Source organism: Centropristis striata, chromosome 11 (assembly GCF_030273125.1).
Source record: "Centropristis striata isolate RG_2023a ecotype Rhode Island chromosome 11, C.striata_1.0, whole genome shotgun sequence".
Classification (NCBI taxonomy): Eukaryota; Metazoa; Chordata; class Actinopteri; order Perciformes; family Serranidae; genus Centropristis; species Centropristis striata.
This window is the reverse complement of record NC_081527.1, coordinates 8,878,351-8,906,311: the sequence shown is the minus strand read 5'-3', so window position 1 is coordinate 8,906,311 and position 27,961 is coordinate 8,878,351. Positions and strand designations below refer to the sequence as shown.

Below are 27,961 nucleotides of genomic sequence, written 5' to 3'. Positions count from 1 at the left end.
GTCGTTCTTCCGAGTTTGTGGGTTTATGAGCTTTGTTAACCCTCTGGAGCAGGGATGGGCAACTTAAATGCTGGAGGGGGCCACAATTTTTCATCGACACTACCACAGGGCCACATATAGGACCGTGCACTTAACCAGATATGATGAAACTGCAATTTTAAATATGTTTACAGTGCAGTAACTTAACATATTTCATGCTCAAATGCATGTATAACAGTATAAATAGGAATACAAAATGTTTGAAGCAAATAAAAAATAACCACTTACTGTGATTTCTTTCTTTTTTTCAGTGCAAGAACAGCAGACCAACATTAATTGCAAGAAGTAATTTTGTGCATTTTTACACTGCACTTTCGAGATTTCATGCTCAAATGCATGTAGTTCAACTGAGGGTGTGGGCTGTATTCGGCCCCCGGGCCTCCAGTTGTCCATCCCTGCCTATTTATACAGTCTATGATCCCTGCTCTGGAGTCACCAAAAGCTCCAAATCCAGACTTCTTCATCACATCCAGACTAGAAAACAAAGCAGCGTGGAGCCCTACTGTAAATGTACCTCTAAAGTTCTGGCTGTAAACTCCATGAGGCCAGTTTCAGTTTGATGATGATATACCAAGTAAAACTGGAGACAAGCTCAAATATATTTAGTACAAAATGATAGAACTGGATGTAACCCTCTTATATGTTATATTTGCAACCGTTGTTCACATTTGCAACATTTCAAATTCTTTATTGAGCATGATAGTGTTTTGAAAGTAAAAAAAAAAAGATTCAAAATCACATTTTATGTTGGACTAAAGAACTAAAACAAGACACAAAATGACCAAAAAAAGACAACAAAATGACTAAAAAAGACATAAAAGGACAAAAAACGAATGAATACATTTTAGTTTAGTTTTTATTAGTTTTAGTGTTAGTTTTATTTTGTTTTGTAATGGGGTATTTGTTGGGTGCCAGATTCAATAAGGTCACAAGAAATGCTACCTAAATTTCCTTTGCCTTATCCATCTCAGCCCCAAAAGGTTTACTAAGTCATAAAACCAAATAGATGTATAGGTGTCATATCAACCAAAAAGGTTTAAGTGTGAAAAGAAGTTGACAAAGATGAAAACGGAGGACATTCTCACTATAATTTTAGTTAGTTTTAGTTAGTTTTGTAACCACAAAATACAGTTACAGTTAGTTTTCTTTCTTTCTTTTTTTAGAAACTCTCGTTTTTATTTTTATTTTATTATTTTATTTAACTTTCGTTAGTTTCCGTTAACTATAATAACCTTGGTGGGGGTTCACGTGAATTTTATCAGTCGGGAAGTCATTCTTCCGATTATTCAGACACCACGTGAATGCAGCAATATACAAGAACGACATAGAGGGTAAGAAATTGACATTTCATGGATAATTTGTGTCATTTAAAACTAGATAATGTGCCAATATCATTTAAGACTTTTAAAAACTTTCCTTTTTAGCAAAACCTTTGGTTCTTCCCGTCCAGATGGTTTTTAGATTGTGGGTGTATGTACACAGCGGCATCTCAATAAATTAGTTTATAAGTTTATTTATGTCAGTAATTAAATTCAAAAAGTGGAAATAACACATTATATAGATCCATTACACACAGAATGAAACACGACTTAGTTTATTTAACTTCTTCTAATTATAATGATTATGGCTTATGTTTAATGAAGACCTAAAATTCAGTGTCTCAAAATAATAATAATACTACAAAAGAGCAATTTGTGTGTGTGTGTGTGTGTGTGTGTGCGTGCGTGCGTGTGTGTGTGTGTGTGTGTGTGTGTGTGTTCAAAAAGTGGAAATAACACATTATATAGATCCATTACACACAGAATGAAATATTTCTTGTCTGATTTATTTAATTTCTTCTAATTATAATTATTATGGCTTACATTTAATGAAGACCTAAAATTCAGTGTCTCAAAAAATTTGCAAAATCACAAAAGACCAATTTTAAAAAGTATGTTTAATATGGAAATGTTGGCCTCTGAAAAGTATGTCCATCTATATGCACTCAATACTTGGTTTGGGCTGTTTGACTTGAACTACTGGAAATTTACTTTTCCATCATATTCTAATTTATTGAGATACACCTGTATATGTATACATTTTCATCTGTTTTAGCTGTTTTTATCCTTTTCTTTTAATCCTTTTTATAATTAGACTGTTGTGCTTTTAAGCTATAGCACTTTTAGATTCCCTTAATGTAAAGTGCATTATAAATAAATAAAAAAATGTAAAAAATGTATCGTTACACATTCATACTTCTCTGCTGTTTGAGTTAAAAGACAAATTAGCTATTAATAAAGACTTTTTGTCTTTATTACCGAAAAAAATGTAAGGCTATTGACTTCATAACAATGGCATCCCTTTTAAACTCCTAACATGTTTACTGTTGCCTTATATCCACAACATTTCTGGACAATATGTGAGAAATAAGCACAAGATAGTATTTACAGCCATTCCTGTCTTATATATATATATATAAGATTAAACAATCAAAGGAAATTCAGTGCAATTTAATTATAAGACGGAGTTGATGATCAAAATCTCTGCACCATAAGTCAGCAGTGTGTAAAACATTTATTAGACAAGGACATAACATTTCCTGATATCTTCTAAAAGAGCCTCCTTCATATTTGTGATTGCATTAATATTTAATAAAAGTACACACATCAAACAGCATACATGCTATGTAAAAGCAGCAAAAGAATAAAGAAATAGAGACATGTTCCTCTTTAATCATCATTCATTCATCAGTGTCAAAGTGCATTTTAAATCCCACTGCATCACTGGCAGCTAACTGTCGAAGGGAACAGCTTCAAACCAAAGTTTGTACAAATAAATGTTGCTTATACACTGTAATAAATTATTCTGTAGTCATTTAATTTTACTTAATATATTTGATAAAATGTATTACATCTAAATGCGTCCTTGATTTTGAGGCAGTTGTTTAAGTAACTTTAATATAAAAATGTTTGAGATGGAATCTACTTACAGTACAGGCCAAAAGTTTGGACACACCCATCTCATTCAATGCGTTTTTCTTTATTTTCATGACTATTTACATTGTAGATTCTCACTGAAGGCATCAAAACTATGAATAAACACATATGGAATTATGTACTTAACAAAAAAAGTGTGAAATAACTGAAAACATGTCTTGTATTTTAGATTCCTCAAAGTAGCCACCCTTTGCTTACTAGAATATAAGACATGTTTTCAGTGATTTCACACTTTTTTGTTAAGTACATAATTCCACATGTGTTCATTAATAGTTTTGATGAATCTACAATGTCAATAGTCATGAAAATAAAGGAAAAACATTGAATGAGAAGGTGTGTCCAAACTTTTGGTCTGTACTGTATTTTGACCACATCAAATATAATCTTCATGTGTATGTAATTCTAAATCAAGAGAATTTTGAATGAATCCAACACAATAGAATTAGTCTGTTTTTAATTGACAGGCACTTCCTGTTAAATTGTTATTAACTCAACTTGTAAAATAGTTAGATTGAATTAATAATATTCCGTGCAATCTGTTGCCTCAATTTTATTGAGTAGCTATTGTTTATCTTTTTTTTACAGTGTAGTAGATCATAGAAAGGTCACATCGTCCTGTGACTCCACCCAGCACCACTGGGCATCATAACCCAGCAAAGCCATCTCTTTATTGGTCCCACTCTCTTCCTCCTCCTCCTCCTCCTCCACTGTATTGTTCTGAGAGGCTCTGAAACTCTCCTGAGTCTGTTGCTCTGTCTCCACTGACTGTTTATTGAGGGAAAAACCACCATTATCTGCCTTCACCTCTCTTCTTGCTCTGCTAGATCTGAGGAGAGCTCTTCTGATGGGGTCAGCGCTGGTTTTCATGTCTTGTAATGAAGCTCCATGTGAGTCCTGTGGTGGTGGGGACTTTTGTAATATGGCACCAACCAAACTGCTGGCAGGACTAGATGAAGCCCGACCGTGCCTGCCAAGTGTGGCACCACTGACTTCAAAGCTAGAGGTGGAAGGACTAGGAGGTCTCGCTTCAGTGGACTCGGGGATCAGCGTGTCAAAGTAGCTCTTGAGGTTTGAATCGTCGTCATCAGTGTGCGGTGGGGGATCTGCTGATTCGTCGCCAGAGGGTTCAGTCAAATCCTGAGTTGGACTCAGACTCTCTCTGCGGGAGCAATAACAAAATTACTGAGCCACACATGAAGCCTGAGAACTGAAGCTGAAAATGTTCTAAATCAGTGGTTCCCAAACTTTTTTAGCCGCGCACCCCCTTCTATGTCCCAACCGGGTTGACGCACCCCCAATCCCCCACACCTTCAAAAAAAAAAAATGCAATAAGCTTTTTTATAGCCATATTAAAGGCGGCATGTTTAATCATGCTCAAATGACTATAACACACATATAATAAAATAATCACGATCACAACAATGAGCTCTCGCATTTGAATTCACCTGAAACACTGTAACAGTTTCAATATAATGCAACTAAGTTATGCACAAGCTTCCACTTTTAGGAGCAAAGAGGATGATGACAGGCTCAGGATCAGAGGCAGAAATCACATAAGTTGAGGAAAATGTTCCAATATTTTGAGCTGCGTTGAACAAAAATTGCAGCAAGTTTAAATGAGAGTGGAGGTTAAACAACCCTGACATCATAACACAGGCTGGAAAATGCTTCATTTTAAGATGAAGCGCATTTTGAATAGCCTGCTTTTATTAATTAATTAATACTACAGTTTTTGATTTTACATTTTATAAAGGAAATGTTTATTTACACTTCTTTATTGTGCGGGAGGAAAAAAAATGTACGGTAATTGTGTCAGACCGCCATTACATTTTGTCATCTCGAGCACCCCTTAGCGGCAGCCCGTGCACCCTTGGGGGTCCACGCACCACACTTTGGGAATCCCTGTTCTAAATCTACATCCAGCATGATTCAGCTATTAACCCTCCTGTTATGTTCGTTTCTCAGGAACAGCAATAATGTTTGTGGGTCAGTTTGAACGGGAGCATGTTTAATTATCCAAAAGTGTCAGAAACTAAAAAATCCCAATAAACATTGTTTATATTTCATTAATAACTCTATTACTAATCATTTCAATCAATATTTAGTGCAATGGTGTTCTTTACCTCTCACAGATCATGGTTCAATGATGATAATTCAATCGTGTTTTCTTTCATTAAAAAATGCACTTTAAAACTTTTTTGATGTACATCGGAAATATCTACATATAAAATACAATAGTTTTACATGACATTGTTTTATATTTTATTTTACTTAACATTTAAAAAAATATATATATATTTTGAAAAAATGCTTTTACCTTTTTTTTTTTTTTTTTTTTAACTTTCAAATGGGTCAATTTGACGGGCAATATATCAAGAGGGTTAAGAGCTTCTTTCCATTTTTGCTAAAATTATGAAACATTTTAGGAACAAAATCCAGCAGTGAAGCAAAATTCCAAATACTGTTAGTGAAACTTCAACAAAAAAGTATTTTATTTTACATTTTGAGGTGAGGTTGTGTGTCGAATGTACACAGCTACACTGCATTGATTTTCACAAAATTCCTTGTGGGCATTTACAAAGATGTTAAGAAATTCTCAGTTCAAGTTTAACTGTTTCAGCATATTCATGATCTATGTACCCACAGCAGTTTGTATGATAGCCTATGAAAAGTGCACATTTTTCATATCCTGAAAATACTCTCCAATATGATAACTCTGATCTAACTCTAACTATGATAAAAGTAGAGATAAGCTGTTTAGGTTAAATTTAGAATTGTGTCTTTATGGGTCTCTTGTATGGACGTATATTATCATATTCAGTGGTGGAATGTAATTAAGTAGTAGTAGTAACTTAAGCATATTTTGATATAATTGTCCTTTACTTATATACTGCCAGTTTACACAACTCCACTACATTTCACGGGCAAGTATTATACTTCTTACTCCACTACATTTCCAAAATAGCTCCAGTTAGCTACTTTGTACAGAGTTAGATTATTTATACAAAGTATAAATCAACTCAAGGGTAAGTTATGAATAGGCTTAGTTTGCGATGTTTAAACAATAATGCATCACTAATGATAATTCAGTGATATATTATTTTCAAATGGACACTTTCTCACAATGATTACTTTTAATTTAAGGTAAAATACTGGCAGCTTTGGTTGCCAGAACTTCATCAATCATCAAGTTTAAATGTAAATATCAGAAAAAAACTGTAATTTTAGACTAAAAATATAAACTCTTCATGTAAAATTAATGGAGAAATACCATATTGTCACAAGGACACAATTACTCTAAAAATAAAGGGACTTTTCAAAGTAAAGTAAAACTGTGCTAATACTTTTGTTTTTTACTTCAGGAAGATTTTTAATGCAGGACGTCTAAGAACTTCTGAAAACTTCTTCCAGTGCTGATCATATTGCATATTCTCTGCAGTGCAAAAGCCCCTCGGGATGATAATAAAGACTCAGCTATACACTATGGTGATATTTTGGTGTTTGTGCACTTTTTTATGCATAAAGTATATTAGTTTGTCAAAAAAACAAGTGCACAATCTCAATGACAGCACACTGTAAACAATGTTTGTAGAAATAACAGTAAAACACTGTCAAATACATCAGAAATAGGGCGTAAAATGAAAAATTGTATATCACCGTATTAGACACTTTTAATTACCGTAAATCAAAGAATAGCACAAAACTTTTACTTTTACTGTCATAAACTGGAAGAAACACACAGTTTTGCTGTAAAAATATAACATTTTCATGCAAAATTTATGGAGAAATACCATGATGTGTGAATGAATGACACAAAAACCCTAAAAAAATAACAGGATTATTCAGTCTAAATGACATTTTTTGCTGATATTTACATTTAAATTTAGAATAGAAAACCCACTCACTGTAATTTTTACGGTGAGGTTCTGGCAACCACAGCTGCCGGTATTTTTACGTAAATTAAACAGATTCATTTTTACAGTGCAGGCTCCAGCCAGTCTGAACGCTGTACTGTACCTGCAGGGGGACATGGAGGGCCCGTGCTCCTCCACAGTGGCCAGGCTGCTCAGGCTGCCTGTCAGGCTGCTGCCGTGGCTGGCTAAGGCCCCTCGCTCCTCCATCAGCCAACGCATGGCCTCGATACCCTCATGCACGGCCACCAACTGGCGCAGAATCCGCACGTCTGCAGAACGCAGCCATCTCTGCATGAATAGTGAAGAGTAAATACAGGTGTAAATAAGGGAACTGGGGCCCCGGACATAAAACCATTCTGGCCCCCTACTCCTGCAACACATAAAGTCAAATAACAGAGCAAAACAACTCAGAAAAAATGGGGAAGGAACAAAGGTGAGACACAAGGTGTTCAGAGAATGAGCAGAGGAATCCAGTCAGTCTGTGTGAAATGAATGGAGGTGAATGAGAGAAGCCAGGTGAGGGGTGTGGTGAAGAGACAGGTGACAATGTCTGTCATTAGGAATAAAAAATGAGCAGGTGAAGAGGCTGAGAAAGGAACTCAGCAGTTTTGACATTTCTGCAGTTCAGATAAAAACATGTCATTAGAATAAACAAAACAGTTGTTGCTGAAACAAGTTGTGCAAGTTGTTGCATTGGCCAAATATGGAAATATGTGCAGACACAAGCAAGAAAACTGTTTTGGTCCATTTAGAAGAATGCATAAACATACTGTGTCTATCTATAAAAGGTTACATTTATTACTGAGAACACAACATGATTTTTTTTTTTTTTTTTTTTTACCATCTCTTGTTTTAAGTTGCTTATTTTGTCAGAGAAGCTATCGCCAAAGGCAGAGCTGCGGTCTCCTCTGTCCACCACATCAGACCTCCAACCATCCTCGCAGTCCGCAGCATCTCTCATCCAAATCAGAAGACTTTCCGGCGTTTTCCTGCCAACCTTAGTTTCCACTTCTTTCAAATCTGGGAAGGAATCGTTGAAGAGTTCCTCTGCCATCCCACCGCGCAGTAATTACTCCTAACTCTTCCGATCGGTGGTTTTGGCGCTTGTGCGTAAAAGTCACTTTCCAACTTCCACTGAGTGAGAAGTTACAGAACACTACACCCCCCACCGCGGGAAGATCACGCACCCATAAAGTCTCCCACTCACCTGTCGACTCACAACAAAGAGCAGCACGTTAGATTCCTGAACACTCCACAATAAACCATGATCGCGAATGACAAACCACCTCACAGAGGCGCACAACACGCCGTGAAAACGCTGGAAGTGTGAACGAGCTTATATCACCTGTCCTGCTGACTGCTGCCTGTCTGTCACCATTCATGCTGCAGAGGTATTGATGGTATGCAGCCCAGAATGTGATGCTGGAAAGTGGAAGTGCTCTTTGTGTCGTCCTCAAACAATAGTGGGAGTTTCATAGCAGCGATCACATGGAGAGGCTTCAGCAACACCTGTGCGCGCCGAGCTGACTGTGATACATACATAACATTTAACCATGATTATAATATATTTATTATTATAAATTCACACAAAACGTTATACAACTTAAACCTATTTATAGGCTTACTTTGATATGTAGTCTTGATTTAAAAATAAATACAAAATAACCAGAATGCAGTTGTGGAAGAAGTATCCAGATCCTTTACTTAAGTAAAAGTACTAATACAACACTGTGAAATTACTCCACTACTAGTAAAAGTCCTGCATTCAAATATTACTGAAGTAATAAAGTAATAAAGTACAAAAGTATCAGCGTCAAAATGTACTTCAAGTATCAAAAGTAAAAGTACTCGTTATGCAGAATGGACCCACTCAGATTGTTTTATATAATTCAAATATATTATTAGATTTTTATTATTGATGCTTTTATGTAAGCAGCATTTACATTTTCTCAAGGTAGGGCTAATTTTAACTACTTAATATAGGCCTACTGTTATTAGGTTTAATTAAAAAAAAAATCATTCGAAATACAATAGGGACCTCGCAGGTCGTTGCCTGCTCGGGCCCTAATAAAAAACAAAAAACATCTAATCACTTATCATGATATTCATGTCAAAAGTAACTAAAGCTGTCAGCTAAATGTAGTAAAAAAGTACAATATTTACCTCAAAATGTAGTGAAGTAGAAGTTACATAAAATGGCAATACTCAAGTAAAATACAAGTACCTCAAAATTGTAAAACTGCCAGTTTTGTAAAAAAGTACAGTACTTAAGTAAATGTACTTAGTTACATTCCACCACTGGAAGTATAAAAAGTAAAAGTACTCACTCAGATTGTTTTATATATTTCAAATAAATTATTTGATTTTTATTATTAATGCTTTAATATAAGCAGCATTTAATTTTTCTCAAGGTAGGGCTAATTTTAACTACTTAATATACTGTTTTTGAAATTTAATTTTAAAAAAAGTCCACACAATGTATGTTATAATGTATAATTGCTTGTAGTGGACAAAAAGTCAGTAAAAATGTAATAATATGCTTATATGAATCAAATTCTGCCCTAATATTTCAGTTAAGTGTGACACTAACTGAAGGCTAATGTTAGCTAGCCACAGTAGCTAACCTTCTAACTGATGTTAACTGAAAAAATCAAAGGTCTCAGTAACATAATAGGCCATTAAGCAGCAGGTGATATTGTGTTACTAGTTATATTAGCAGTCTTTATTTTATTTTATTTTTTTAATAAAAAGATGTTTTGGTTCAAAAAGAGTAGGCTAGCTTTTGTAACATTAAATGCTACTGTTCCAGTAAGCGATCATGCTAAATCATTCAAGTTGTTAGCACAGCTTATTTTGTTGGTTAAAAATACAAACAAAACTGATAAAATACAAAATATCAATTAATATTACAAATATTGTAAAGGGGCTACATCTATAATTTGTGGATTTCAACTATTTTAATTGACATAACTAAACTTTAAATGTGTCTTAATATTTTCACAAATTTGTTTTTATACTTGTTTGGTCATTTGTTTGGTTGGTTATTGTTTTGGAGTATTATAATGAGAAAAGTGCATTTTTAAAATGTATAATGTTGTTCAAAGTTTTATTCCTGATAAATATGTCCAAATAAATAAATCTAAATGTATGTTTTGGATATAGCCTGCAGTAGAAGTGCAGTTCAAGGATTCAAAGGTTCAAATATTTTTACTTTGTAGGCCTACTTTGCAGTGTGGAACTGCTTTAGACTATCTATAAAAGAAACAGGTCTGTACAGATGCACAGCCCACTTTTCGGCACTGAGACGGGCCAAATAAGCAGCGAGGACGCTAACAGATGCCACACACTCAAATAGATGATTTATTTTTATTCATCTGTCATCCTGCCCCAAATAGCTGCCTTTCAAAAATCAGGGCAACAGTTATGGCAACTTCCTGCTTCCTCATGATTGAGGTTATAAGACCAGTTCTTGTACATTATTTGCATTGCTTAAGGAGTGTGTAGGACACATTGATGACACAGTGGCAGCCTTACAAAACGTACAGCAACTTGCAGAATGCATGGCTGAAAATAAGTTTATGATGCCTCGCTTAGAAAACAAAGTAGAAGTGAAAAGGTGAAAGAAAAGTCAAACTGTGTGAGGCAGCTTTGTGAGTGTGGGAGCTAACATGAAGGGTTTTACCCTATACAGTCTATGGTTTTACCACAGGCCACTGTTAGAGGGAGACAAACACTGCTGCATCCTGCACAGAACTGTGGAGAAGTTAGTGCAATCTGTTATCAGCCAAGTAGTTCTGAGAATCAGAGAGAATCAGCATTGCTAACTGTTAAAGACGATGTTATTAATATACACAATTATTCAAAGAGCAAATCATTAACATGAGTACAGGTGCATCTGAATAAATTAGAATATCACGGAGAAGTCCATTTCCAGTAGTTCAAGTCAAACAGCCCCAACCAAGTATTGAGTCATATAGATGGACATACTGTTCAGAGGCCAACATTTCCATATTAAACATACTTTTTTAAATTTGGTCTTTTGTAATATAACATTTTTTGAGACACTGAATTTTAGGTCTTCATTAAATGTAAGCCATAATCATTATAATTCGAAGAAATTAAATAAATGCATACATGAAATGTTTCATTCTGTGTGTAATGGATCTATATAATGTGTTATTTCCACTTTTTGAATTAAATTACAGACATAAATAAACTTGAGATGCACCTGTGTCACACTCACACTCACACACACACACACACACACTTGGCTTTTCACTCTGTGAACTACTGTTGGAACGATGGCGAGGGACAAAAATATGCAACTGACCAAGGTTGAAGTCAATCAATTTAAATCTCTAGGAGGAGTGAGTTAAAGTACGGAGCCTGGACATGGCCCTCAATTTGCTTCAATTCAAGATGACCAACTTCCTGTTGGTTTTAAGGTATGGGTCCAAGAGGCTTTTTTCTCCATCTCCACATGTTACATCTGTGTACCAAATTTCGTTTCTCTAAATTAAACCTACTGCGGGGACTAAGTTAAAAACTGCAGAAAAAATGTTACTTCCTGTCGCCAGCGGGGGCACCATGATGATGTGTCAATTTTGATGTATAGCTATGTTCAGGACTGGACTCTGATCACACATGATACATTTAGTGCAGTTTGGACAATGTATACTCAAGTCAGAGCCCCATCTTGTTCATGGGGAGTGCAGATAAGCGGTTAAGGATAATGAATGAATGAATGAATGAATAATATATAACAAATGAGACAGCAGGGAAAAATACCCCAACTAACACAACTTTAGTTAAATGTGAAAAACTAATACCAAATAAGAAACAGCAACACATAACAAAAATGCAAAGTACAACTACGGTAGAAATTAACTATCTGAAAAAGAAAAAAATCATGATCTCACACATGTGATTTAAAGTGTGACATTTTACTACCTATAGCCTCATCTCCCTCAGTGGGTTGCTCCACAGTTCAGAGCCTCATAAAGTTCACTCACCTTTACTCTTAAATCTCAACAGTGCAACCGAATCCCCTGGTTGATTTTACTGGAGCTGCTCTGTGGCCACAAATCTAACACTGTAGTTGTGTTTGGAATTCCCAGGTGTTGCGTGTGTGAATATGAGGCAGGTTTGTGTTGAAATACGAACAGTATGTGTGCTTAAAAATATGTTTTTTTGTTGTTGGTGTATTTAAAAAAAAGTATCTTGTTATTATTGTGGATTGTTGTCATACTTGGTCAGCTTGAAGCCTGTTTTTAACAGCCCAAAATCATCTATTGAACTCTTAAAGGGACAGTTCACCCCCTCATCAAAAATACACATTTTACCTCTCCCTTTAAGGCTAGTGTTAGCTAGCCAAGCTAACCAAGCCTCTATGTCAGGGATGGGCAACTTAAATGCTGGAGGGGGCCACAATTTTTCATGTTCACTACCACAGGGCCACATATAGGACCGTGCACTTAACCAAATATGATGAAAGTGCAATTTTAAATATGTTTACAGTGCAGTAACTTAACATTTTTCATGCTAAAATGCATGTATAACAGTATAAATAGGAATACAAAAGGTTTGAAGCAAATAAAATATAACCACTTACTGTGATTTCTTTTTTTTTCAGTGCAAGAAGAGCAGACCAACATTAATTGCAAGAAGAAATTTTGTGCATTTTTACACTGCACTTTTAAGATTTCATGCTCAAATGCATGTAGTTGTACTGAGGGCCACTTCAAGTGAGGGTGCGGGCCGTATGGGGCCCCCGGGCCTCCAGTTGCCCATCCATGCTCTATGTTCACAGAATATTTTAAGGTCCCTGTAACAAAATTGATAGGTCAGCGATGTTGTGGGTCAAACTGACCCATTTCAAAGTTTAAAAATCTAAAAAAAAATATATATATATTTTTTCATAAAAAGGAAAAAATTTAAAAAATAAAATAAAATTTAAAATAAATCAATGTCATGTAAACCTATTGTATTTTATATGTACGTCTTTCTTTTCTGCGAATAAAAAAGGTTTTAACATGCATTTAAAAAAAAAGAAAAACAAGTTAATTACCCTCATTGAACCATGATCTGTGAGAGGTAAAGAACACCATTGCAGTAAATATTGATTGAGATGGTTAGTAATGGAGTTATTAATGGAATATAAACAATGTTTATTGGGATTTTTTAGTTTCTGACCCACGAACATTATCGCTGTTCCTGAGAAATGAACATAACAGGAGGTATATATTAATGTAGAAACAGCATTATGAGTAATGTTATGCCTGCTCTCAGTTTTCATAAGAGATATTTTTTTCCACGAAAGTAGCGTTTAACTTTGATGCTGGCTAACATTTGCTACATATAAGCAAGCGGTAATTGCATACTCATCTCATTAAAACAAAGTGTATACAGCTAATGCTAGTAAAAACATATATTTCATGAAATTACATAGGCCATGGTAAACAAAAAAAGGCCACATATATAATTTAGAGATTTAAACGATGTTCATTATGAAAACAATAGCAGATGCATGTGGTGGCTGTGGTGTATGGTTCATACAGTGTCTAAAACAATAATATTACTGTCACGTACAAATATCTTTTGAGACATTTTGCATCATAAAACTATGATAATTTGTACTTTGTAGCGTGGCAAGTCCTAAAAATGTCCCAAAGATAGGGGAAACAAGTCTGCACGGTTGCATAGGCTCCTTTCAGACAAGGAGATAAACAAGGGAAAATTGGGAAGCCAAGGTACATGCACAAGTTGATTCACAAAGACGAGAACCGACATAATATGAAGCATTAGCATTCCCTCCACACTCACTGTCTATTGCAGGACGCAGGGAGGACAGGAGGAGACATCTGCTCAGCCACACTCACTGACTTTTGGTCATAACGTACTGCTTCTCCTGACGTGATCTGGTAATTGATGTGTTTTGTAGAACCAGTCGCCTTGATTCAAACAGCTTGTTTCCTCTAAAAAGGCCTGTAGATGGCAGCAGACATTCAACATTCATCAGCACTCAGGCATTTGATGATATTCTCAGAGGTTGAGCAATCAATCCCAATTTTTGTGCCTCTGGGGTTTCATTCATTAGCTTTGTTTTCATAAGAGAACGGATCAAGTTTCACCGATGAGGCCGTCAAACCCACAGCAACACTGAAAACTGAGCCTAAGTCAACACGCTGAGGTCATCTCACCTACGTAGGAATCATAATAAAATATGTTTTCTGTAATTTTATAGGAGAGTCTCAGCCATTAATTCTCCAAGTTTCTTGACAAATGTGCTCCACTGCTGCAAGCACATTCCATGATTTCATCAGAGAGGTATAATACTGACAGCAAATATGTCATACTTGACACAACATTTTTGTAATTTCCTTGGAATGAAAAAGCGAGTGGGGAGTTGGATGACGAGTGGATGCAAAATCGGGTTACTGCAACCCGGGGGGGGGGCTGTAAAACATTACCCACGTATAAGATGTGACCTGAGGTCAGCGTTACATGAGGTAAAGGGTAAGCATAAAAATGTTACACACAGAAAGAGTTATGTTTTTTATGAGAAGGGGCCTCTTACTTCCAGTTTTAGGGAAATCATAAACTTACACAAACATAAAAAATGGTCAAAGTGTGGATGTCACTGAAAGGCCGGTATTATGAGCAGATAGGATTTTACAGCGTCTGACGGTGCAATTAAGTGTGATTTAGTATGAATCATAAAGAGGATGTGGGGTTTATGAGGGGAGTCGCCCTCACTTTTGTGGCCAAAGCACCTGAAACGTGAAGTGCAGAAAAATGAACATTAAACTACCTTCATTCATGTGGATTGAATTTATCCTAACGTCTCTAGTAGTTCTCAACCTTTTTGAGTGGCGACCCCAAATTTAACATGCATGTTGTCTGCGACCCCCCGCTCACTGAACACAATCTCACACGCACAGTTCAGATCATACAAACTCAGTTGATACGACGAATTTTGGACAAATAATGAAGCAGAGAACAACTAAACATCTCCCTGTCTGTGCATTCATATATTTTTTTTATATTTTATTGTTACTTTTAATCTAAGTCCTTTGCTATAAGTTTAAAGTTCCATTCTGACCTCCTGAGTGTTTAACAGTCAGCTTCAAGCCAGAGACTCCTTGGAAAGTAAGAACTTGATACTTTGGGATTTGTCAGAAAAGACACAAAATTACCCAAAAAAGAATCAAATTGACCACAAAATTATCAAAAAAAGACACAAAATTACCAAAAAATGACAAAGAAATACCAAAAAAGACACAAAATGGCCCAAATAGAAACAAAATGACCAAAAAAAGACACAAAATGACTAAAAAAAGAAACAAAATGACAAAAAAAGACACAAAATGACCAAAAAAAGGAAACAAAATGACCAAAAAAGACATAAATTGACCACAAAAGGACAAAATGACTAAAAAAAGAAACAAAATTACCAAAAAGACTAAAACCACAAAATGACGGGGGAAAAAAGACACAAAATGACTAAAAAAAGTCCCAAAATGACCAAAAAAAAAACATTAAATGACCAAAAAGACCAAAACACATTAACACATGAACACTTTAACACAGTGAAGACAGAGCTGACTTCCAAAATGATTTGGCGACCCCCAGAAATCATCTCACGACCCCAATTGGGGTCGGGACCCCAAGGTTGAGAATAGCTGTCTAAAACATAGAGAACATGTTGATGGGAACAGGAGAATAGATATTTCAGAATCCTCGTGGTTCAGCCTAATTCCCCAGTAAATAAGCCTTACGTGTGGCGTGTGTGTTGATGCATGCGTTGAGTCAAAGGTCAGAAAAACAGCATAACAACTGAGGCCACTGGGTCAGGAAATCCTCCAGGTTCACATGGTCTGTGGAAAGACCCTAACATGCAAACAAAGCCAATCAGGCGGGGAAGGAGCGAGGGGACCTCTGGACTTTACTGCACAATTAGGCCAGAAATCACTCAACAGTTGGTATAAGTTTCCCAAGTAAAATAAACTCTCAAGTGTGGAAATCTTCACATGTCAAATGTACAGTACACAAGAAACTTGAGAGTTTCAGAGGTGCTGGTACTTGGATTTAATTACCTTTGGATGGAGCCAGACTAGCTGTTTCCCTTTGCTTCCATCATTAATTACAGGCTAGCTGCTGGTTGTTAGCTGTGTCTAGAATGGTATTATATCCATATCCTAATCTGACTTTCGGTCAGAAAGCATATAACCATGTTTCCCAAAATATCTAACTTTTGATGGCACCCAGTGGTGGAATGTAAGTAAGTACATTTACTCAAGTACTGTACGTACTTACTGTACTTAAGTACAATTTTGAGGTACTTGTACTTTACTTGAGTATTTCCATTTTATGTAACTTTGTACTTCTATACATTTTGAGGCAAATATTAGACTTTTTACTCCACTACATTTAGCTGAAATCTTTAGTTAGTTAAGTTACTTTTCAGGTCGAAATTTGACATAAAAACATAATACATTTAAAATCGATACACATTTTTATTAATTAAACCACATAAAAGTATATTAAGTAGTTAGAATTAGCCCTACCTTGACAACAGTAGATCAAAGCTTACCTAAATGCAAAAATAATAATGCAATAATATATTTGGACAATCTAAGTGAGTCAACAAGTGCTTTTACTTTTGATACTTTAAGAACATTTTGATGCCGATACTTTTGTACTTTTACTTCAGTAAGTATTGAATGCAGGACCTTTACTTCTAGTTGAGTAATTTCACAGTGTGGTATTAGTACTTTTACTTAAGTAAGGGATCTGAATACTTCTTCCACCACTGGTGGCACCTATAAGTGGTACTTGAAAGACCGAAAAAAACAGTACACCGCTTCGCAAAAACAGTGAGTTGAAGAGGAAGTCTGTTGCGTTCTTGCCAATCGGCAACCTCCAGAGCTCAGCTGGACGCTTGAGTCTGGCTCCAAAAGGGATAAAATCATCAATGACTCCTATATTATAATGCCAAACATTACAGCAGAAAGTAACACGTTGACAGCCTCGTAGATCTTTAACACACCTGTTTAATCAATTTGGATGAGTGATAGGTGGGTTCCCCCTAGGAGCCACTTCATCAAGATTGCAGATCGGAGATGGCACCCATATAAAGTCTATGAGAACCAATACATCTTCCAAGCCACTCAGAAGGTCAATCTTGGTGTCAAAATCTGAATTTTCTGGGTCAAGGAATCATTTAAAACTATTGAGAATATCACTAGATGATTATTTGATCAAATAGATATGTTCAGTTTCACCCAGACTGGTAGGTCTTCAAGTGCTGCAGCAGGGAATCCTGAGTTGAAAATGTTTGGAATTTATGTTCACGGGATAGTGCGAATTAGCTGCCATGTACACTGTTAAAAAAAAATCAAGGGAACGCTTTCATCTCATGTCAGATCTTGGATGTACATTTTCCCAACAGAAATTGTAGATTTTGACACATTGATTGACCTTCTAAGTGGCTTGGAAGATATATTGGTTCTCATAGACTTTATATGGATGCCATCTCCGATCCACAATCTTGATTAAGAGGCTCCTACCAAAAACTATGGTGATAGAGAGCATGTGGAAAAAATTTGGTGATTTTGTCCGACGTGTCCCCTTTATTCTTAAATCTGGTCCCAAGCCGCCTGACTATAAGACCGTCTAACAATCACGCAAATGGGTTTACACTAGTGTTGATGGGCTGTTGGTATCTGATGTAACTGTGTCTAATAGTATCACGTTTGTTTTCATGAATGGCTGAATGGTCTGTGTTTAAAATACTGCTGTTGAATGAAATTGTGGGAGGAATTTCTCTCCCTTCCTTTCAAAAATGATCTAATGGTCTAATCTAAATGGTCTAATGTATTCAGTGCTTGAGAAAATAAGAAGCATTGAGGCACCTTTCCTTGGTATTTAGAGAATTTGACCAGATCTTATCATGGCTGCCAATTACACTTCCAGGTCATTTCACTCAGTGAGGAATCTTCTTACTACTTGACCACAGCTTCAGTTGGTTTTACTGCAAATACAAAGGCATTCATCCGTGAGCCATAAGGTCAGTCACCACTGTGTTACCGCAGTCGGCGATAAATAGAGACTAAACAGACGTTTAATTAAATGGAAATTCCAAGATTACTACTTTACAGATCTTACTGGCGTATTTAAGAATTGTACAAAATGCCCTAGATTAATAGAGAAACAGTCAGTTAATAACTCCTGCTGCTCATGAATTTTTAGTTAGGTGATCATGCTGCTCTGTGCATCTGTTTCCATTTAGGAACCTACAGTGAGATTAAATGAGTGTGGAAAAGTAATGGATCTCATATGTACAGAGAGGCCCATTTACTTCCTGTAATTGCATTGTGTTTATTCAAAGCATGACATAAAGCACAGGTCCTGGTGCTGAGACGACTCATAAATACAGTGTTTACAGTGCATGAGAGGCATACCAAGAAGTTCATTTCCACTGAAGGCTTGCAACATCGACTTCCAAAATGCATACTGCACTGTCAAATCGAGGCAAAACATAAAAAGAGATGCACGTTGAGGCACAAACAGATAGCCCATGCTGTCTAACTGCAGGGTCATCAATAGATTCCTGCTGCATCAATCTTTGTTGTTCAAACAGATGGCAGCGGCACCGAAGAGCTTGTGCTGTGATCGAATGCTTGATAGGAAAGCCCAGAGGAGCCTGTGTCAGAGGCCACAGGGGCCACTAGATTCTAAGCACATTAACATTCCTGAATAAATAACCCCAGGGAATGTTATTGTGGAGACGTTAAACAGGATTTTCCTCCCAGAGCCCAGGAGAACGGCCAGGCATCACTCTGGCGTCTCCATCGCCCCGGGTTAGAAGGAGCTGAAGCACCCGGTGCCAAAATGAAGAGCTCTTTAAACCCCTTACATCCTATCCTTCCTTAGAAGAAATTGCAGCAAATTGCACCACATTAAAGAATTCTGGCGTTTCTGCTTGAATGTCCTCCCGGATACAGCCTCATTTCTCATTTTCCTCATCTTCAAGAAGAATATTGTTCATCTTTATATCAGTGTACAGTGAACATTTTGATATCTTTACTGCACTTTGGTTTGACGTTGTTTTCACAAAACATGTGTTTGTAATAATGAACTTTTAGAGGTTAGGCATGGTCGAGTCAATTTTATTTATATAGCCCAATATCCGGATCCCAAATTTGCCTCAAGGGGCTTTACAGTCTGTACAGCATAAAATATATTTATTCATTCATTCATTATCCTGAACCACTTATCTGCACTTGGGTCGCGGGGGGCTTGAGCTGATATAGAAAATGTAAATATATAGTATAAAATGCACAGCGAGGGACTTCACAAAGCATCTAATGAGTTAAGCTTGGCTCAACTATGTGAAATGTTTACTCATGTACTATATTTAATATTATCTTGTGTTGAAGAATCATTTAAGGATCGAGTATTTCCAGGCAGTTTGTTACTCCCATACATTGTCATTTTGGATGTGCCACTGTATAAAGACTGACAAAGTCCACATAGAGATGTCAGTTAACTTACATATTTAAGTTGCGAAACAAAACACACTCATTTTAACCCAAACCACAATCTTTTTCTAAACCTTACCAAATCATTTTGTTGCCTTAACCCAACCTAACTGCAGCCGTTTCACAGATTGACCACATGTTACTGCTGATCTCCTGCCACCAGTAGGGGCACTATTTTGGGAAGTCCACCCATTGTTGGGTTGTCAGCAAAATATGTGTCAAACTCTGTTTTTGGATTGAGTTTTTATTACTATTTTATTGTTTTCTTTTTTTTAATAACTATATTTGTGTATGATTTTTATTGTATTTAATAACTATACAGGACTTTGGTCAACTGAGGTTGTTTTTAAATGTGCTCTATAAATAAACTTTGACTTGATTTGACATATGTGGTCGTATGGTTATAGGACTTTATTTCTGGTGTTTACAGTATAATGCGTCTTATGGTACAGTATAACTCAGTTTCCAGTTTATTCGGCACACCTAGCTTAAATCGCTCCTCTTCCGAAGTCACTAAATAAAAAGTTCTGAAACCTGATTTTAAAAACTACAGTAGATTCAGAGGATTGCACATAAAGAGTTGAACATTCTAGTCACCACACTAAAGGATGTAGATGCCAAATTTTCACCATGTCTAGCAACAAACTTACTTTGGTTTCTATGTGTAAACAGCCGGCCAATTTAGGAATTAATACACATTTAAAACTATGAAATATTGATTAAGATCTAAATCAATACTGATGCCAAAGGGGGAAATGTGTTTCAATCAATGCGGCATCTCTTTAAGAATGACTCAATGTCACAACCTTTCATTAATTGATTTTTTGGGCCACTTGGGGGTAATGCAACAAGCTGTAAACACATTATTGAGATTGAAATGGTGAAGATGTTAGTATATATCATGTAAAGCAAACATAACAGTTATAGTCTATATAAAACATGTTGCAGACACAGAGCAACACAACTCTTCATTAAGCTCTTTTTTACTTTCCACCAACTAAAGAAGGAAATTATCGGATTCTTTAAAGCTGCTTAGTGCTTCACTACAGCTAGTTGATAATTGTGTCTGGTTGCCATTAAGTGCTCAGCAGGAAGTGTACAGTCTGTTTTTAAAACTCTTTTCCACTGAAAACAGGCAGAAAGCAAGATTGATGTGAATAGTTACATAGTAGTAATAGTTACCAACTGTTACTAGTTAAGTTACAGCATGTAAAACTAATTTAATTAGCTAAAATATGCTGAAATGTTCCACAAAAGATATGGCAAAAATATGACTAATTGTTAATGTTGATAGTTTTTCTATAATACACAGGTTAAGAGAACAGACTAAAGCTATCACATGCTGTGTTTTCCTTGATGTTGCCACTTCGCTTCATATCTAAGGCTTAAGTCATCATCCCATGGTTCAAATAAGGTGAGTCAACTGCTTTTACTGTTGCCAAATATGTTGCAGAGTCAGCATTTAGAGTGTTATTTGGAAAGACACCGCATTTATTTGGAAAGTTAATATGATAAGTAAAAAAAAAAAAGTGTTACATTTGCCCTCAAGACATTTAACTTGTCAAGTCTCAGAGTGTTGCAGGAAAGAGTCCAGTGACAGAAAGGGGCAATGACACTGATGTTGAAGTCATGCAACTATAGTGTAGTTCATTCATAGCCAAACATCCATTTATGTTTCGGAAATTATTAGAAATAGTTTAATTAGTTGCCGAACAATATTTGTATCTTGAAAGTTTTTCCGCCACAGAGGTAATTTTCTGCAATAATCCAATGTTAAATTCCCATTGGCTTTCATCTAGGGCAGGGATGGGCAACTGGAGGCTCGGGGGCTGCATACGGCCCGCACCCTCACATGAAGTGGCCCTCAGTACAACTACATGCATTTGAGCATGAAATCTTAAAAGTGCTGTGTAAAAATGCACAAAATTACTTCTTGCAATTAATGTTGGTCTGCTGTTCTTTTTGTATTCCTATTTATACTGTTAAACATGCATTTGAGCATGAAATATATTAAGTTACTGCACTGTAAACATATTTAAAATTGCAGTTTCATCATATCTGGTGAAGTGCACGGTCCTATATGTGGCCCCGTGTTAGTGTCGATGAAAAATTGTGGCCCCCTCCAGCATTTAAGTTGCCCATCCCTGATCTAGGGGAACCAGGGTGATGCTAAATTATTAGTTGACCTACAAATATACGTCATCCCTGCAGCACTCTATTGTCCTGTGGCACTTGAATACTACTGGAGATGATCAAACAGTCGCTCTGTTCAACAATTCTTCAGTCTTACGTCAACTAGCTTGTTGGATCCGGCTCTTTAATCACGATTAAACAACCTGTCAAACAGCTGACCAGCGGATCCAAATGGAATGCTACACAATGAAACCCCCTGCAATTTCATAGCTCCACTTCTACTCAGAAAGACTGTTATTGCCAAATCCTTGACAACCTCATGTTGTGGTGGGGAGGAGGAGGATTCCTCTGGATCAACCTGCAGCTCTGTTATAGTGCAGCTTGGAGTATAAGCTAGATAGGAGCAGAGTTCACTCTCTTCCTCCCCCGGTGAATCACACATTCTTAATGCTGGAGGTCAGATGTTTGAGGAAGGACTACAGCTACAGACATATTGATGATTGTGTAAAATATAGCTGAGGTTGATTGGGTGATTTTTCTCCGTGAGGCTCTCTGTAAGTGATCTTTCTCCAGAGACATGTATTCATTGCCTTAAAGGTCACAACTGAGCGCCTGCTGAGGGACATGAGAAAGAAAGAGAACAAGGTCAAAAGCCTGTGGCCAGGTGCCAAAGGAAATACAGGTTCCAGTGAGAAGGAGTGTGGTACCTGATATTTAAAGTTAATCACACAGGGAAAGTTATACCCTGTCTTCCCACTCTACTCCTATTTTTTTTCCCTTTTCTCCATTTTTCTGACTTGTCTCTTGCTTCCCCCCTTTGCCGTTTCTCTGGTTACTAACCGAAAACACATGAGGCCCTATAGAGAGGCTACGGGGTTTTGCCCACCTCCGTTACATTTCACGTTTGAAACATTTACATTTGATTGACACATTTAATCTTTGTTATCTTGCGATTGCCTTATCACACGAAAGGCCTGAGGAAACACAAACCCTCCTCTATACGGTGACATGTTACCTCATCCGTGATAGCAACCAGCACGACCAACCTCCATCCACCTCGTCATCTCAGATACCGAACAACATGTGGCATAAGAAGATAAAGAGCCTCGCTGGTGAGATGTTGCTGTGCTGTCAGCAAATGGCAGCCAGTGCCAGGTGAGCATATGGAGAGCATCAGAGCACGCTGCTCGCAATGTTTGATGAAGTCAATGTTTGTGTTCCGTCAGCAGTATATTCTTCTTGGCTCTTTTCCCATGGGGCTCCTTCAGACACATATGGAGGTAATTTGTTCAAATTCTTCGGCAGAGAAAGACATAAGAGGGGGGGAATGGCCTTGGGATTTTGGGGTTGGAAATCAGTTTGAGAGGCTGGGAGTGAGTGGGGGTACATGTCTTTGGGGGTACAGGGAACGGAGGTTTCTGTGAGGAATGGCTTTTAAACAGCTTCAAGTAACATGGAAGTGTGCGGCCAGATATTTTATGGAAGTGGCTACATGAAATAGAAAACAATTCAAAGAGTCTAAAGCCCCACTAGCCCATTTAGGCCTAAAACACCTGGAAAAAATGCCTGTAATGCCTATGTGCGATTTTAAAATAACCCCCTAAAACCTGAAGTTTTTCTGGAAATTCAACAGAAGTGTCAATGCCTACTAAATAATAGATTTTCAGCCTCTGTAGCAAATAAAAAATGAAATTCAAAAAGTATTTGAAAGCTTATAGCTGTGGCTTTCATGAGAAGTTGAGTTTATTTTGTCCAAACCTTAAATAAAGTTATTTTAAAAATCAGTGTGTTGCATTGCGACACTCCCACATGTATTCTGATGCATTTCATTGGCCAAGAGACCGAAAATAGGTGGAAAAAACTACAAATACTACAAAACGACGTATCCGATTTCCTGGCTTTAATGGTCGAATAACGCAACAGCGCCCCCGGTTTTAATGTTGGAAATGCGGTAATGCTTTCCCGGCTTAAATGGGCTAGTAGAGCTTTCATTGTCCATTGAAAAAACAAACTAGTCATGTTTCCATTCACATATTTGATATTTGAACTTTTGCATTAATAAAATAGAATCAGCAGAATTTGAAATAATTTCCTCAATTACTATGGTTTTCGCATTGTTGATGTGTTAAATAAGACTTGCTGAATAAGCTCCAACAGAGAACAATTAACTCACATAACTAATCAACTGTTTCTGCTGTTTTGTCTTTCCAGATATTATATCAATTCATACAGTGTTGAGTGTGAAGTTGTTTGGATGAATGGTTCTCAAGGAAGCTGTAACCAGCAGTGCTGGAGGCCAAATCATCCCCCAGGTCTGAAGAAGCCTGTTTTGAACGAGCACTGCACTCAAGTTTCAAATTTCCCCTCATGACTGTGCTAGAGGAAGGCTCATGGACTACCCAAAGGGTTCATCCTCCGTGGAGCATGAATGTGCCAATTCATTTTCTTGGCAATCCTCTTATCTTAGTCATACTTTACATCTGGAGTTCAAACTCTGAAGCATGAACATTGGATATCTTCTCTTTAAGTAAAGCCCATCAAGGGAAAACTTTATGGTGGCACCAGACAAAAGGTCAGAGCGGTCATTAGGCGCATTTTGGGTAAAAAGTGGCCACTGGGAAAGTTTCAGGCCACGCCCTCTCAAATGGCCGCTCACTTGGCGTGTCTCCATTACACAAAAAGGCCCCAGAGGGATTTACGAGGCTCCGGAGGTGACGTATGGTTTTTGATTGTCTTTGCGAATGGCTTAGCAACAGTTTTGAGTTATGCAACAGATTTTTAAGGGAGACATACCAAACGTAAACAATAAGGAAGGAGACGCAGAGATGGAAGGAGCAGAGCTGCTGTGTTTCTTGTCGCTGTGTTCATGCACATGGTGGCGATGATTATGGATGAATTAATTGTAGTGAATAATTGTTGTGACTACTTGCTACTTCACTGGCTTTTAAAAATGGCGCGTGTTGTTGTGGCGTCAAGAACTACGTCACATTCCGCTTAGCGTTCTATCCAATCAGCAACCAGGCTTTTTTGGGGGAGAAAAATGGTCCTGCTCTTCGACAGGGCCAAAAAACGGCCACTAGGGGCGACTCACATTCAAATTAGGGGTGTTTTGCCGAGGGAGACCAGCCTCAATCCAGGTATTATAGTGGAAATGCACCTATAATGAATGATGTCATGAATATCCAGAACAATGTTCCAAAGTTAGGGCAGTTCTTGTTTCCCAGATGTTGCTGTTGAAATATTGTGTTTAGGATGAAGTATTGGTTGAGTGACCAAAAGATTAGCATTGTTATCATCCTTACGGCTACGTTACCAACAAGAAAAGATTCTGCAAAAATGCAATGGTTTTGAATGTTATCTCTGCATCCATGATGTGACTTCCATAGCAAACACTTCGGGGGAAGTCAGCCACATGGGATGGATGGCTATTTGTTGATGTTGAACTGGAAAAGCTCCAGGATAGGGTTAAACTCTCAACAAAATGAGGCATCACAATGCAAACACTAATCACACTTAACCCTCTGTGTACATTAGACTGTCTCAGAGTTAGACTCCCGGTCAGTGTGGCCCTGTCTCCAGATCAGCTGTAAGAAAGGTTGTAATGGCAGAGATTTGGCCTCCCTCTGGATGTTTACATTCTCCAGACACAGGGGAGGATGAGGAGAGAAAGGGGGAAAGAGAGAAACAGGGAGAGAATTACTTACAGCTGCAGCTCTGCAGCCCAGAGTCTGAGGGCTTCTGGGCATGGACACAACATATTATGGCTAACATTAGGGTTTAGAGTAGTTTTTATGAGGGGCGTTTGCGTGTATTATGTGTGGATGAGTGAGGGGCAGATAAAGGAGACTTACATAAGATGTTTAAGGCCTGCTGTCTTCGCCTCGCTTTTGTTCCAGTCTACTCAAAAAAGGACGTTTACAAGCTATGAATGTCCTTGTAAACAACGAGTGTAGAGGGATTAGAAATGTGGTGCATTTCCGTGTATATGTAAGTGTTTCGGGCTGATAGTGATAGCCCTGGAAACTGATTGTGCGCTATGAGCCAAGTAAAGAAAAACTCGCAGAAAGTCCGAAAGCTTGGCACGGCTCAAAAGCCAAGGTCTCCTGGGGAGCCAGCCATCATCATGGTGTTCTGTGAATAAGAAAAACATGCCCAGTGGAGCTGTAATGAGGTCACTTATCAGCCAGGGCATTTGGAGGGTGTGCCTCGCTTCCTCTCAGCATCCCTCCATCTGTCAGGGAGAGGACAAATGACCTCAGCAGCTACTGCCAATAATGTCATGTGGCGTCAGACTCCATGACAGGCTTCAAGTTGACTGAAGGAGCAGACAGGCCAAACTTTCTGAAGTACGGTCTCTCTACAAGAATGAATCAGGTCAGAATTTTTCTTCTGCTTCTCATTTCTTTTAACTCAAGTGAGTTGGAAATTGAATATAGCAGGACCATCACAGCCAAAAACAGCTCTCACATTGTAAAAAAGACAGCTCAGAGAAGCAGATTTAGACTGTGTACACATGCTAATGTGTTTGTGTGATGATCAGCTTAGCCATTTAAGTGATAACAGTTGCAACAATCTTAGTGGGAAAGGGGATGGTGGTTTAATTGCGTATGTGTTTGTGTGTGTGTAGGGGGTAAACAAGAAAGAAAATAAGTCATCACTTCAGAGCAACCACAACAGTGCTACAGAGTTCATGAGAAGAATTTGTAAATCACAGAGGGTAATTACTTCACAAGTAATAGGGGTTAAACTGTGGTGGGAAAACACATCAACAGTTTTTTTTCTCTGAACCACATGAAAAGGATTCCATTATTAGAATGTTAAGCGCTGCTGATCAAAAAAGCCTCTTTAAACCCCAACAAGAAGAACGGGTCCAGCTAAAAACGTGAATAAACATAGGACTGTGCCATTTGTTGGTCTGGTGAATACTAAAAATATACTCGGCATGCAGCCTCTATCACTTTCAATTACAACTGAAGATATCTTTAAGAAAATCTTGCACCACTGATGCTTTAATGGAGTGGGTCAGGACTGGTTCACAAAGATAAACATTATGTCAAGCTTTTGGCACTGGATGTGGACATTTGTTGAATAGAGAGAGCAATAGCCTACTCATGGACTCATGGACTGCCATGTTTGGTAGCAGAGGAGTCTTTACACCTTTATTAGATCAAATGCGTTCCATGTTTGATTTAGAGAAAAGAAGAGGCAGAGAGAAATAGAAACGATGTACTCAGATGATGGTGACAAGTTAGCAATAGAGTAGAAACCCTAGTATCTGTCACAAGGATCACACCCTGTGGGAGTAGTCTTGTACCCAATTAAGAAACTGGAAAAAGCAATTTAGAAGTAGTCATAACACAAGTAAACACCACATTGCGTCACTCCTAATATGGTCATGAAGAGACAAGCTAGTGGCTACTTGAGGAGTGGCTTTGAGCTAAATGCTAACATCAGCATGCTAACATGCTCATAATTACAATGCTAGCATCTTTGTTTACTGGGATATCATAGACTGACGTGGACATAGCCACTGGGATGTCACCTATCAGTTTGGGGACTACGGTTTTGAAGCTTTGAGATTGGCAAATGTTGCCATCTTGATTTTTTGGAGCCAGAATTGACCATATTTAGAAGAGATGTAGCATTTGACTGAGAACCTGAGGGAAATATACACAGCCACCTATCCCAGCAACCTGACTGTACCTGGCTCCTGGCTACACATATAAATTGTATACGGCAGCCATGTCTAAACTATTCCAAAAAGGGCCATGTGGCTTTTTCCTTCCAACCAAACAGAAGCACAACAGGTATACGTCATTTAATTGACTGATATCAGGGTTCAAACAGCTGATCAGTTGAATCATGTATTCTTAGTTGGTTGGAACAAAAATCTGCAGCAGCACGGCCCTTTATGGAATAGTTTAGATATGCCTGGTATATGGCTACACCCTGCAGATTCATGCTATGCTAATGCTACCAGCTAACACATGTGCCAGCTAGCTAATTGGGGTGCTAACTTTGGCTAGCAAAAAACTGGCTTAAAACAAAAGGCACTTACCATAAGTTGAACAGCAAACTCCTTAGAGGGTCTTTTAGGATAACTGAATAATGAACAACACATTTTTTAGGTGACCAAATTGTTAAGATTAACTTTCATGAACTGAATTGGTCAAAGTTCTAACAAGGCAAAACAACAATTAGATTAAAATGTACACAGTAAACCATTAGATTCAAGCATGACAAATTAGTAATTTAACCCTGATGCTGGTGTATTTCACCACACAGCAGCTTTTAGGCATTTTTTGTTGTGTGCTAGAATTGACAAATAGGTTCCTTCTGTCAATACAAAGTCAATGGA

General features: G+C 37.5%; 1 protein-coding gene across 1 annotated transcript; it reads right to left on the bottom strand.

Annotated features, from left to right (window-relative positions):
• Positions 1 to 3,451: 3,451 nt before the first annotated feature.
• Positions 3,452 to 8,116, bottom strand: LOC131980737 (leucine rich adaptor protein 1-like). Its single transcript, XM_059345030.1, has 3 exons — positions 7,770 to 8,116; positions 7,032 to 7,216; positions 3,452 to 4,173 (listed from the first exon to the last, which is right to left on the bottom strand). The coding sequence occupies exons 1-3, from the start codon at positions 7,980 to 7,982 to the stop codon at positions 3,609 to 3,611; spliced, it is 963 nt and encodes a 320-aa protein (XP_059201013.1). The 5' UTR covers positions 7,983 to 8,116; the 3' UTR covers positions 3,452 to 3,608.
• Between the last annotated feature and the right edge of the window lie 19,845 nt (positions 8,117 to 27,961).